At 41.8% G+C, this 14,440-nt stretch overlaps 1 protein-coding gene across 1 annotated transcript in view; it reads left to right on the forward strand.

The window, feature by feature from the left end:
• Positions 1-14,337, forward strand: part of itga11a (integrin, alpha 11a) — a 45,260-nt gene extending 30,923 nt beyond the window's left edge. Inside the window, exons 14-30 of the mRNA XM_076738390.1 lie at positions 600-803; positions 1,231-1,361; positions 1,457-1,623; positions 3,397-3,536; positions 3,965-4,075; positions 4,226-4,311; positions 4,453-4,663; positions 4,774-4,872; positions 8,775-8,851; positions 9,060-9,143; positions 9,430-9,520; positions 9,619-9,732; positions 11,121-11,204; positions 11,310-11,420; positions 11,597-11,692; positions 12,582-12,695; positions 13,527-14,337. Coding sequence (XP_076594505.1) covers positions 600-803; positions 1,231-1,361; positions 1,457-1,623; positions 3,397-3,536; positions 3,965-4,075; positions 4,226-4,311; positions 4,453-4,663; positions 4,774-4,872; positions 8,775-8,851; positions 9,060-9,143; positions 9,430-9,520; positions 9,619-9,732; positions 11,121-11,204; positions 11,310-11,420; positions 11,597-11,692; positions 12,582-12,695; positions 13,527-13,604 — 1,998 coding nt within the window. The 3' untranslated portion in view covers positions 13,605-14,337. The remainder of the gene's footprint in view (positions 1-599; positions 804-1,230; positions 1,362-1,456; positions 1,624-3,396; positions 3,537-3,964; positions 4,076-4,225; positions 4,312-4,452; positions 4,664-4,773; positions 4,873-8,774; positions 8,852-9,059; positions 9,144-9,429; positions 9,521-9,618; positions 9,733-11,120; positions 11,205-11,309; positions 11,421-11,596; positions 11,693-12,581; positions 12,696-13,526) is intronic.
• Positions 14,338-14,440: the final 103 nt, after the last annotated feature.

Here is a 14,440-nt window from a genome sequence, read left to right on the forward strand (position 1 = left end):
TGGTTTCAAGGTGTTTCTCTTGGAGCACTAGTACAAGAGTACAATGCCATGATGACATATTGGTATATTTCCGAAAAAAGAGGTTCTAAAATACTCACTTGTAGTTCTCATGATACAACATTTAATCAAGAGAGTTGAAAAGAAATGTTGCACACATGGCTCCATATGTATGTCTTTGATCCAAGAACCCACGAATCTATCTTGAAAAAAGCCTGAAGGCTGAAACATCGAATAATAAAAGAAATACACATGGAGTCAGCTGACAGTTATTTTCTACGCTCAGGTTGACTTCCAGTGATCAGTACCTCAAACAACCCTTGGTGTGTGTGACTTCTGCTATATGCAACATTTAGTCCAGACGAACATGGACGTAATGACGTCTGAGGAGAATAAAGCTTTGGAAATACATGAAAGGTTTTTGTCATCTTGTGTTGTGGCTTTGAAATATTTTTGTTCTCTGTTTGTTCAGTTCAGATTTTTATAGCAGCAAGACTAAGACGCTTTGTATCAAGTTTACTTAAGATATGCCCAAAATGATGATAAATTATTAATTCATAAATAAGACAACACAAGCTTTAGTGTTTCCCTTCATCCCTCAGAATCGTTTCATCCTTGAAGGGGCGTTGGAAATCCATAATGGTGGCCAGAACGCTCGCTTTGGCTCCTCGCTGGCCCCTGTCCCTGATCTGAATGGTGACGGCTTCAATGACTTGGTGGTAGGAGCCCCACTGGAGGATGACCACAAAGGAGCCATTTATGTTTTCTTCAGCCAGCACAACAGAATACTACGCAAATACAAACAGGTAGGAGGTGTGCTAAAAGCAGACCGTGTGGATTTGTATGTTTTTGCACACTGACTGTAATCACATATCTTATGTGACAGCGCTGATTTAAACAGCAGCAGGGAGTTGCAGTGAACAATTGATGTCAGTGGTAATGCTTCAGAGAATGGTTCGTAAAAACAGTATTTGTAGTAAATGGGCTAAAACATACAAAAACCGAAGACTACAGAAACCCTACAAAAGGCATGGAAACTTACAAAGGGCCGATAAAGAAACCTTTTTTACTCTTGAGTAAACTCTTTAAATGTACAGCTTCTATTCACTAGCTTTAAGTTCACATAAATTGCACATGACTGCTCTATTAATGACTTGAATCATTTAGTTGTAAACTGTGGTTGTTGTCTTTATGATCCTCGGTGACTCAGATTTCTTCCTCTCTGTTTCTCAGAGGATAGCAGCAGCAGATTTGGCTCCTGGGCTGCAGTACTTTGGCCGCAGTATCCATGGCACAATGGACATGAACAATGATGGTTCAGTGGACTTGGCAGTGGGTTCTCTTGGTGCTGCTGTTCTCCTTTGGTTAGTATTTCACCCACTAAGTAATACTGTTGTCAGAAATATAAAAGACAGTTATTTCTTTTGGCTTCACGTGTGACACCTTTATGCCCTCACAGGTCGAGGAGTGTTGTCCGGATATACACCACTGTCAGGTTTGAGCCCAGTAAGATCAACATCTTTGTGAAGGACTGTCACAGAGGTGGCAAAGACGTGACCTGTATGTCAGCCATTGTATGTTTCAACATCACTGCCAGGACAGCCATTCCTCCCACACAGGAAATTGGTAAGCCAGTAAAAATAATCCACTGCTGTGGAAGCATTTCAGTGAAGTTTCCTAGTTCCTCCCCTTGTCTTTGTCTGATGTATGGCATCTTCCTGAGGTTAATAAAACCCCATTTCGTCAATTAGTAAAGTAAACCTTTCACTTATTAGACATTCTATCAAATCTATAGATAACAGAGGAAAAGAAAACATATATTTTTCTTTAATGTGGGTCACTCAATCATATTTGAGAGACAAAAAGCTGCTTGTGCTGCCAGCAGTATTGTCAAACCCCTGGATATTCTCAAGCCTTTAACAGATCATTTTTACTGATATGTTTGCGCAGAAGAATTTATATTTTGGATCTGCAGTTACAGTTAAGTTCAGCTGTTTGGACTATGGGACATGACAGGATGAAACATGACTGGTTTCAAGCGAGAAAAGGCATTCAGCTGTCCGAATGTATATCCTTCTTGTCCCGGCTCCAATAGACTTTTCAGCATGTGGCCTCCCGTAAAAAGCTGTGATGGTTCCTTCCATTCAGAGTGGCGCCAAAGCAAAAAGTTTCTTTACTAGCAGTAAGAGATTCTGATCTCACTGCTGTTTCTCAGCCAGGGCTAATGCTGGTATATCTGAGCAGAACTATCAGATGTTCCTTTTAATGTGGGAACGCTGGTCTTTGTTTTATTTGACTTTAAAAAAAGATTTTGCTTGTATTCTCTGGTGCACAGCTCATAGACAACTCAATCCTGCAGATGGGTGTTGCGCCACCAATAGCAGCCCACATGCATATCATCACAGGGTTTCTCGGCTCATAATTTGTTTTGAGAGATGTGATTGCAGGATCCAGTTTCAGAGTGTATCGGGGGAGGAAGCAGAGGTGCAGGGGAGCGTGTTCTGAGTTAACCTCTTGACCCTCTGACATCTTTACCAGATTTATCAGATGTGTCAAAACAGAGTAGAGGAAGAACAGAGGAGGGACTTATCTTGTCCTCCATGGCTGCATACAGTGGAACACGTTTATTTAATTTCCCTCTCATTGTCGTGTCTGGCTCGTAATGCCTCGCAGATGTGCTGGTGTTTGTGAGTTCGCTGTGGCCTGTTGCATGAAATGCAACTTTGTTCTCTGCACTATACCAGCCAAGTTAATCTCATTTAGGTAAATATCTATTTGTAGTATTTGAGAAACAAAGAGACCAACTACTTTTTAGATGTTCTTTTGTCGGCATTTGAGGTAATATGCTGATGACAAATGTTGCTGTGTAACCAAACAACTCAAGAAGTGTTTGTAAATTGTAGTTTGCCTCATGTTTTATAAAAGTTGATATTGATAATTGTGATGTGGTGAAAAGTGGAGAAAAGCTTCCAATTCAGTATCCATTATCTGCCCTGATCTTTTGCATAAAGCATTCAGATTTCTCCGCTCTCTAATTCTCTAGTTGACCCCAAACACAACGAATGCACAAGTTCAGCCTTAGTAGATTTTTCCTCATGCGATGAAAACACAAAGCAATGAATGGAAAGCCTCTTAAACAATGTGGCTTGGAAGTGACTCAGTAGTGAAGACAGAGGGTTTGGATTCTCGTATATGTTGGTCGCACATTCATCATATGTTCAGTATTGCATTGCACTACAGTGATGTCATTTACCATGGCCTGTTGCTGCCATTTGTTCAATTAGTCTGCACCAACCAGAGTAAGAGCAGGAGCTTTGAGGCATTTTAACACAAACACAATAGGACATTTGCAATTTCACGCTGAGATGTAATTTCTTAACTCTTCTTATGACCCACTAGGGATTAAATATAATGTCTCCATTGCGGAGAGACGTTTCAACCCCCGGGCCATACTGGACAACCCGAACAAGCTGCAGCCTCAAAACCTGACGCTGCTTCCTGGAGAGGAGAGCTGTGAACACATCTACTTCCACGTCATGGTGAGGCCCACGATGAGGGTTGCAAAAGTCACATACAAGGGCAGCAACTTGCAGTGTTTAATTTAGTTTGTTTGTTTGTTAATATTTGCTTTTAAATTAGTCATTCATCCCAAGACTAATGCATGCCTGTGTTTCACTCTATCATTGAATCGGTCAGATGGGTGAAAGATGTATTGACAGTGGGATTGGAGGTTAAAATGTCGTTTCAGATGCTTTCCTACTTCCTAAACACTGTATCATTATTGATTATTGGTGTCCCACATTGGGCAGAACCGACACACGCTGCACATTCAAATGAGAATCTAATCATATATTTGGAGCTTTTCTGCAGCTTGTACATTTGTATAAACCTTTTTAAAGCACAAAAATCTGCCATAGATAAAGTGCCATGATAGAGGAAATCCACGTAATGTGATGTCTTATGTTAGGAGACCACAGACTATGCAAGGCCCATAGTGTTTGCTGTACAAGTGGGGCTCCAAGATCCAGACTTTGGGCCAGTTCTGGATGACAGCTGGCCTACGGTCGTGAGGACAGAGGTGAGAGACAGTCTGACAGCTTATCCTCTCTTTGCTCTCAAGTTATTTAAATGTACTTCCATGAATGATCATCTTATTCTACCCTCATCCACATGGAAAGGAAAGGACGAGTAGTTTCTTTGACTTACAAAAGCTTCTGTCTTTGGCCAGCTGCCCTTCTGGAACGGCTGTGACGAGGATGACCGCTGCATACCCGACCTGGCACTGCAGAGTATGACCGACCTGATGACTCGAAAGTAGGTACACACATTCATCACGACACGCAGTGTAGCACATACATGGACGTGCTGCGTTAAGACGCCTAAGTTTAAAGTAAAACTGATCCTCAGCTGCTGTGTTACTTATGATTTCACCTTTCTTTCCTGCCTGCCTCCCAGTCAGTTCTGTGCGCAGCCCGTACAGTCTCGTGGTGCTTTCTGCCGCCATCTAAGTGAAGGAGGAACAGAGGGATCTCTGCGGGTTATTGAGGGAAACAGGAGGAGGATGGTGGTGGATGTCCGTTTGGAGAACAAAGGAGAGAACGCCTACAATGCTCGCCTAAACATCACCTACACACGCAATCTACGCTTCTCTAGCCTCATAGTCAAGGTGCGCTATCATCTCCCAAACTCATGTGGTTTAAGAAAAGATTCTTTGATTTAGCCAGAAGATGAAGTACCAGTACTCTACTAAAAAATCTGATGTGATTTTTGATGCAGGACAACTCTGATATCAAAGTAGAGTGTTACATCGAGGATAAACTGAGGAATGAGAAGATCTGCAACGTCAGTGCTCCATTCATGAGGGCCAAGACGCAGGTGAGATATCACACTTCAGTCCATTAAATGTAAAGGTAAAATATTTAAAAGTACACTGACATACTTTAAAATGGCAAAACTGTGACTGTCACTGTGGAGTTGTGACTTCAGACTTTAGACTTAACTGAGTACATATTTCATTGTCGTATTCATGTGAAACAGTAAAATCAAAATGATAGATTGGCAGATTTGCAGGTTTTGCACTAATTCTGGAGCATTTCTCTACATAGATTTTCTATATATTAGATCTAAAAGTTTATCATTCCAACCATAAAAAATCATTCATTTTGGATTTGTTCATCCTCTTTCCCAAATATGATAAAAGTCAGTGTAGATGCTTGCACTACTGACTGAAATAAAATTCTGGACACATGTCCACGGCCCTGTCAGAGCAGTCTCACGAGCCCACATTGTGCCGCTGCACCAGGCCTGAAAAACACTGACGTGGGCCATCTTAGACCACAGGGGCCCGAAACACATGCGCAGGCTTTAGACGACCATGACAGACCACACTGGTTAATGTAAGACCCACAAAGCAACCAGAGGAGCCCAGTTTAGTTCTGGTTCAGGAGATCCGTCTCTCTATCATCTGACATCAAAGTCTACAGTGTCGACACTAAAACATGTTTGTATTTAACTTCATAACAAATGTGATTAGGAAGCATCTGGAATGTAACATCCTTATCTTAATTTATATCCTTTGACTGACATTATTTACAGTTCTGTGCATAAAGAATGACTCCTAGAAAGCACATTATGATGGTGGAACTGGATACTTTGTGTAGTTTTCTCATCACATGCTGTTAAACTTCAGCACCTTAAAACTCATGTTACCTATAGTCCAAGCAGGAAAAGGGACCTTGTTCATAAAAGACACATTAGCGACAGACATGAAGAAGGCTACACATTCACATTTTGCTAATGACTACACACACCTACTATGAATAATTTGAAATTTTATACAGACTGTATCTCTGAATATTGAACACTTCAGTCAGTGATGAGCCATCCTCAGCATCAGGCTCCAGAGTCAAGGATTGTATGTGATCCAGACAGCTTCCAGTTTGTGTGAAGACTAAATGACTGGGCTATTGGTGTCATATTTTCTCCAGCGTCATACAGTTCAGTGCCTCCTTGATCCAACCTCCAAAACTTAGGGGCTGAAACATGCCTCCATTTCAGAATAAAAACCAGCAAAGTAGTGGAAGCCAAGACCTTCAGCAGCGTGTGCCAGAGGGAGTAAATGAGAGTTTTTTAATACTGGTCGAGCACTGGTATTTATGTCTGATGAGTTATTTGAATGACATTCTTCCACATTGGGAATGTGTTGTGTGCTGTTTTGTATTATAGATTTTTCTCTTTCAGCTGCATCCCGTGGCCTTCTTTAGTGAATGAAACTTGCTCAGGCGTTGTCCCGTGACCAAACTTTGATCGTGAAACATGTATGATAACTGGTTAGAATGTGTTACTTCGGTTTCATCGTATTTTATGTGTTCTCAAGGTCAAGAACCTCCACATTTTTCATATGTTTAACGTTCTGTCGCTGGCACAAAAACATATTGGTGTAACTGAAAACCTGCAGTATGGAGTTTGGAGAGTTTCTGGGACACGAGCCATAACATGTGAGGCCTGTTGCCATCCCTCACACAGTTGTCTGAAACTGACTTTGCATGTTTTGAAAGCAGTTTTTTAAAGGTTAAAGTCTCTTATTCAGACATTAAAGTCAGTCAAGCAATGCCTTCCTCCCCTGTACACTATAAAACTTTAAATTATCATCCCGTTTGGTTGTCACTACGTTATTATGAAGGTGCATCGTAGCAACAGGATAAATAGAACAGAAGAATCGTCTTCCTCAGCCATTAAGAGCCTTTTCTCTCTGCTTTAGCCAGGTGAGACTGAGTGAAAGATACTTCTTCTCATCTGTTACTGATTCTCACGTTGAATCCTGTCGTTTCCAAGCCTTTCCACTGGCTTGTAATGTCACTGATATTTATGGGACTCTGTGCTTTCCAGTGCATTTTACAGCAGGGCATCAAGTTTTATTTTTAAGATGTGATGTTTGAATTAGCTTTGATAGGGATGACACTGATGACACATCAGCACAGTGAAATTAAAAGCTGTTAAACAGCAAGCAGACATACACATAAGCCATCTTTTCCATTGATGTCTGAACAGTATTGTTTCTTACTTTTCTTAACTGATGCAAAGTCCGCTGACAAATACTGAAGGAATGAAGTAATGAAGGTGATTGAAGGAGTCCGTGAAATGCCCTAACCACGTCATTATCACAAACAGTAGTCATCTCCTGGGCAACAGAAATATCACTGCATTTCTCTGCAATGCTCCCCAACAACTGAACCAAGAGGACCCCGGTCACCATTGAGAACGTACTGAGTGATTCATACCCAGTCATTCAGCCTGAACAGCGTCCAGAGCCACAACGCTGATCTGCTCTGGTCCACAGCCTTTTCCAAATGTGGCACAGACTTAAACAAGGCTGATTGAACGCTGGTGCTGCAGCCAAGCCTTCCCAAACCTCAGTTTAGCCTGAAGGAAAGTCAGAACCTGAGGGCAGCCTTTTTGAAATAACCACTTATCACTCTTGTTTTGACTTTTCCGGTGTGACCTGTGTAGAACTAGCATGTACAGCAAACTTCACTACTGCTGCAGCAAAGTGAGGTCTAAAAATCATACTCTGTGTACACGCTGGTGGTCACGAATGTGTTTTTTGTGTCTCATGGGTTTACACAGGGACAAGGAACATTTGTCAATGCCATTAATTCTTTGATATTTGACAGCGAATGTGGCCGATAAGATCATCCCAGAGGAGGAAGGGGACCTCCACACTCCGTCTGAATTTCCATGTTCAGCTGTGCTGGCACACAGACGTCCTCTAGCCACGGACAATCATGGCTTCCAAACCCATACCACTTGCGTGCGTGCGTGCGTGCGTGTGTGTGTGTGTGTGTGTGTGTGTGTGTCTGTGCATTCTTGTGTGTGCGCATTTTCATCCAACTTTCTTCCAAATGACCATCACATAGATTCATCCAATTATGTTGAAAGCGGGCTGGACAGAAAGAACACGGCCTTCTTTTCTAGGACATTCATAACGAAGGACAGGGGTCATTTTACACACGAAGGAAAGGATGATATGGAGATGGCTAATCATGTTTGTATGTATGTGCTGTATCTGTGGTCTGTCAAGGATGAGTCAGTCTACGTGGGAGAGAGGGAAGCTACAGTAAACCTTGTTATGAATTCCTCTGTAGTCAGACGGCATCAGTCAGGGTTTCATTACAGCATGGAGGACTGTAAACAATGCTCAGCTCGGCTCAGTTTGATCTCTGCTGCCAATCAGTTTTCCTCTCCTCTCCTCTCCTCTCCTCTCCTCTCCTCTCCAGGCTTGGGTTCTCCCTCTGTTTTTGTTTTTGTGTAGAGTTCCTCCACAGTTTTCTATTTTCTTGCACACCCATCGTCTGTTCTGTTTATGTCTGTCTCCTTCCTTCTCTTTCCTGCCACTGTGCTTATATTTTGCCTTGGATCTGACTCGAACTGGTGGTTGTCTGTGTGTGTGTGTGTGTGTGTGTGTGTGTGTGTGTGTGTGTGTGTATGTGTAGTCATGTTGATTTGTATTTATGGTATTGTCGTCAGCTGAGGGGAAATTCCCTGGCTCTCTTTAAGCAGTATCGACTGTGCGCCTGCTGCCTGGGGTCAAAGCCTGGGACTTACAGCAGGTTATTGCAGGCTTTACTCCTTAATCCTTAATGCAGGGTCTTTACTCTTGGACAGGATATATAAATACAGTAGCATATATATCTGATGATACACTGATGAAAACCCAGAAGATTATGCAATAAACGAGTGATTTGTTCCTCTAAACTTCATTTTTCTCCTCTGTGTAGGTAACATTTCGTCTGGAGTTTGAGTTCAGTCGCACTGTCTTCCTGGAGCACGTCAGGGTTATTCTGGAGGCCGGCAGGTGTGAGCACGAATTTAAAACATCTCAACATCTAAAAACATTTCCTCTTTTTGTGGACAGATGTCTGATTACTGATGCTAACATCCAAAAAAACAAACAAGCAAACTTACTTTCATCATACAAAGCAGCTCAAGATAAGTTGAGCTGCCTGGTGTGTCTCACTGTTCAATGAAAGTCTTTGAATATTTTTGTCTCATTCTCTCAACAGCGATGGCGAGGAAATGAGCACAGCTGATAACTTCAATGATATCTATTACTCACTGAAGTACGAGGCAGACCTTCTCTTCACCAGGTTTGGCAGTTCCTCGGTGTCTTACCAATTACCAAACAATGCATGTCGAGGTGATTTTGGAAGTAATTAACTTAGAAGTGCAAATGAGCAGAACAAAGTGATTTCATGGCATCTGGAAAATGTTGAATGATTTCAGTGTGGGGAAATAAGCTGCAGACACTGTTGCTGGAATGGGGACTTTGTTATCACATGTTTGACTTGACAACATGTGCTTTAAAGCCCAGATAAGTGGAAAATAATTGCTTCTTGTGTACTGTTTGTCCATGTTTATTCTTTACTTCAAAAGGGATTCAAATCCCACGAGGTATGAGATCAAATCAGAGCTGTCTCTGGAGGAGCCTGGAGTTATCGGACCTCCTTTCAACTTCACATTCCAGGTGAGAGCCAAGAGCATCATCATCATTATTTTAATTTACCGTACAGGAGAATGCTGCTCGGAAATAATTTACCCAGTTTGCTCCTCGTTGTCTGTCAGATCCAGAACCTTGGCTACTTTCCAGTAAAGGATCTGCAGCTGAACATTGAAATCCCAGAAATGACGAAAAATGGGAACCAGCTCCTTCAGATATCTGACTTCTATATTGATCAGGTGAGTCTCAGTGATTTAAAGAGAGAATGTGTGACATTTGTAAATGACAAAACATGCTCCTGCTGACTTAAATACACTAGGGTCTTTGCTGCAAATCATGGTGGCTAATGTTAGCAAACTTACTAACAAACTTACAATATAATACACATTAGACTTACTTGGCTTGCACTGAGGTTGTTTTGCAAACTACCCAAAGGTCAACAATAAGCTGTTAAGCTTTATTGAGCGTTCGCTAAGCACTGCCTCTCTGAGTTACTACCAGTCGAACTTTCCATCCTTGTGCAGCACTCGATATAATTTAAAATGATAATGAAACAGTGGGTTGTTGGTTTCAGACAAAGGTGAGAGAAGTAGGCTTCCTGTTTCTAGCTTTCTTTATGATTAGGAAATCCAAGGAGGCTTGACCATGACCCAGATAACTGAGAGTCTTCATAGACATCTATGATAAGGAAAATTTAAGGGCAAACAAGACAGAGATTAGACTGATAAATTACAGTCTGTGTTTTCAAACAGTAGCTTCCACACAGGAAATAGCACACAGTGGATGTGTTTTATGGATGTGTGCTTTTTTAATGTTGCCTGTAACCCCACAAAATAGTACAAGTAGTAGAAGTAGTAGTAGTAGTATGAAATGCTCCTTGGCCTTGGAGTTAACGTTAGGTTACTGCTGTAGCTGATAAGATATTAGCAGGGCCTGCTAACATTTGCAGCTTATGATGAAGCAGAGCACACCGTTGAATCCATCCATTACTCTCTCGCTCCAGATTTTTTGGTTTTGGACAGTGTCTTCCTCCAAACTCTTTACATGCAGAGTACTGCTGTTACACATTCCACACTGCTTTATGCATGCATGCCAAAAAATGCAAGACTTGACAGACCTGCAGTGCCTACAGGAGTTAAGGTTTTCCCTTTCAAGGTGGGGTTTTGTGCTACTGTTAGATTATGTTTTGGCATCTACCATTATCAAGTAACTGTCACTTGCTGCAGCAGCTGTTAAAATCACATAAGCTTTCATTATAAGAGCTAGTACAGTGCTAGTATTTGCTCTATTGAAAGAGCTGGTACAGAAAGAGTTGGAGCTCAGCACTACTTTATTAACTTCTTTGAGTTCATGATATAGGACCCTTTAAGACAGCTTCAGAGGTATTAATATGCTCCTTTTTTAGTCAGGCCCTACAGTCTCTCACAGGCAAAGCTAAGATAGGCTGACCACTTCTATATTCTCATATTTCCCAAGATGTTAAACTGTTCCTTTAATTACAGAGCCATATTCATTCGTAGCTGTAATTTAAAAGCAATACACCAATACATACATTTCACTCTTTCTCTGCAGACATGAGGTTGTAACGTACTAACAGACATTTTTACTTTACTACGTCACTCCTCAGAGAGACGGTACGCGCTGTTTACCACCTCAGCATGTGGCACAGAGCAGGTCGTCACCTGAAGACCTTTCACGCTTTTTCCGTTTGGTAAAGTACAAACCAACCAAATTCATTCCCACATAGGGTTTTTGTTTCCAGCTTTGTCTTTGGTAGCTTTTTTCCTCAAGGCTGATGTCTGTTTTTCTCACACAGAATCAGTCCAACACCCTGACTCTGCCAATCCAATGCACTGTCAATGTGGCCTCCTACAGAGAAATTGCAGTCAGAATCACAGGAGCGCTACGAATAGATACCTTACACGCAGTGAGTATAAAACCCGAACATGCATGCATAAAGTTGGAGATCTCCAGCTTTTTATTCCCTTCATCATTCATCTTGCTGTTATCCTGCTTTGACTCTGCAGTGATAACAGCTTTGTAGTCTTTCAACTGTGTGATGCGTTTGTGAAAACTGGCAGCATGTTTTCATTTTCTCTTCAGCTGAAGTTTAAAATCTTGGAACTGGTAACCAGTGCCTCACTGGAGCTCCCCTCCTCCAGTCCCATGTTTTCACATGAAGAGAGGCCTGTCAGACATGTGAGTCAACAACAACTCTGAAATCTGAGCTCAGAACATCAGCATCATTTAGGCTGACGTAGCCTCTCTCTTCTTCTTTCTCCATGTGTGAATATAGTGTGTTTTGTGTTTAAGGAGATCAGATCAGTCTTTAAAACTTCTTTGAATGGACTGTAAGAATTAAAACAGTAGATCTGTAATGTAACAGTTATAAAAAGATATCAGTGGGCTCTGCTCCAGTGGAGCACGGCTCTCCATAACCGAAGCAGTGCAGGAATCAGACAGTAAAGGTTGGTATTGGAGCACACGTGCTGTGTGGTGCTGAGGGACCGAAAGGACCAGTGGCACAACATGTAAAAGTCTGCACTCATACACTAAGCTTTGCTGCCATCTACTGGCCAGCACAAACAGGCACGCAGTATCTCTTTGTTAAGCTTTTATGAGCTTTTGCTGGTTTCTTTTCACTGGTATAAGCTCTAAGTGTATTATTAGTGTGAAAAGGGGGGTGGATTTTGTGGTATTAATGAGTCTTCTTTGAAATATATATGTTAAAAAAACAATAATTCCATAATCGCTTACACTGAAATTATAATCTATGTTGGGCCTGTGAGTGTCCATGTGCTGAATATGATTATAATCCAGTGTAATCATCTTTATCTCTGAGCAGAGTACATTATTCCTGCCTGTCAGTGTCACAGCTGCTTCATCTTTAGTGTTTGTTGTCATCACAGACTGTCATACATGTACACCAGAATACTCAGTTTATCATTGTAGACATTACTGTACTGTATGTACTGTGTTCATTTTTGCTCTCTTCATAATGTACAACAGATGACTGAGTTCAACGTGTGGGTAAAAAAGAAATGAGATTTTCAAATCTAATAATTAAAATATCGTATTCTGTCCACAGATAATATTGGAGATCAGGAAGGAGGGAGATTACAGAATCCCAACCTGGATTATCATTGGTAGCACGCTGGGAGGACTCTTACTGTTAGCCCTGCTCAGCCTTGCTCTCTGGAAGGTGAGTCATCATATCATGCACAGTTATTGGTGTTAATAAAATAGAAGCTGTTGAATTATTAGAGATCATTACATTATTTTCAGTAGTGGCATATTGTTCTATTACCAAACGTTTACTCTCCTGAAGTCCTCATAAACCCAATTTAAACCTGTCACAGCAAGACAGACTCCAGTGTGGAACTATGCTGCCACCTACTGGTGAATATATAAAATAGCATCCAGTCAGACAGTTATATTATTAAATGACAGACTATCACAGCACGTTAGTATAAAAAACAGTTGTTATACAGAGAAGGAGAGTTTTAACTGTGCATCATATCTTGAAAAGGATAATAAAAATATAGGAAATTGAACGGCATTTATGTTCATCACAGGAGCCAAACTGTCAAACTCAATACATAATGAAAAGGGGGGAAAAAGGTGCTCTGAGAAAGAAATGTGACGTAACTTATTTTTGTTGATTGGAGCTCTTCTGGGTGTGTGCAGACTGTGACTGACTGACATCTCCCTCACTCTCCTGTCAGCTTGATGCACCTGTTTGAGCGTGACAAATCCTACCTTTAATGTTCTTATTAGTACACAGAGTGCAGTGAATCAGCTATAGTAACTGGAAACCCCTGTGTGCCTGTGCAGGGTCTCCAGTAATGTGAATAAAAGAGCAGCTGAAAAAATCAATCGATCAAATGTACAGGAAAATGTGGATTATATGGTTTGGGTGCACAGCAGCGAAATGCACCGTCGGTGTGTTTGTAGAAATCTCTGCACAATCTCATATCGTCGAGCCGCATCTCTCGTCTGATTCCTCCCCGTGTTTCTCTGCTCTCCCTCCCAGCTCGGCTTCTTCCGGAGGCAGAAGCGGAGAGACGAGGACGAGCAGGAGGCAAACGGGAAAGTGGCCGAAGAGCGGTAACGCAGGCTGAGGGCCCCCAGCAGACACCTTTTCCACAGGGGACCCGACACTCAGGGACCATCCCACCTCCCCCTGCTCCCCAACACCACAGTGGCACCGCATCGACAGCTCCGCATGACCGCTGACGCAAGGCTTGTTCAGTGCACTGGATCTGTCCCACGCCACCACCCCTGACCCCCAAGAGTCAGCACTGTCACACTCACTTAGCATTCCTGCACTGTTGCGACGTTAGGGCCTTCTTTGTCAATGTATTCCACTGCCCTCCGTGTCGTGAGTTCACAGATCTTTGAGCTCTCCTTTTCTTGGCTTCACGCTGGAGCTCTGGTGCTTTTTCCGGCCCTTTGAAAAGAAGAATAGAGCGAGCTTTGATCGATCTGTTCCAAGAATTTCAGGCCACAATTTGCCCTCGAGGCAAGCGTCAGCCAATCACTCTTTTGTCTCTTCCTGATGTATATTTATTTAACTCTTATCGTAAATTTTGAAATACATGAAAAACCTCAAGGGTGACTTGCCACCCAAAAGCTAGCGCAAATGTAAAGTTACTATACTGTATATTGAATTCGATGTTTGAAAGATTTTATCTGCATCATGTTCAGCTCACTCGCATTATAATTTATGAAGAAACAAAACTGAACTAAAGTCACCAGAGTACAAAGAAGATTCATGATGTTTAACTTACAGACTTGTCTTAATCCTTTTCTACAGAGACGAATCTTCTAAACCTGCATCCTCTCCTGAGAGTTCACTCCTTTCCTTTTAATATCTTCATCCTGGAAAACACGCAGGATGATCTTTAAACATTTGATGCACTTTTACTTTGTACAAAATTAACTTGA

Source organism: Chaetodon auriga, chromosome 1 (assembly GCF_051107435.1).
Source record: "Chaetodon auriga isolate fChaAug3 chromosome 1, fChaAug3.hap1, whole genome shotgun sequence".
Taxonomy (NCBI): Eukaryota; Metazoa; Chordata; class Actinopteri; order Chaetodontiformes; family Chaetodontidae; genus Chaetodon; species Chaetodon auriga.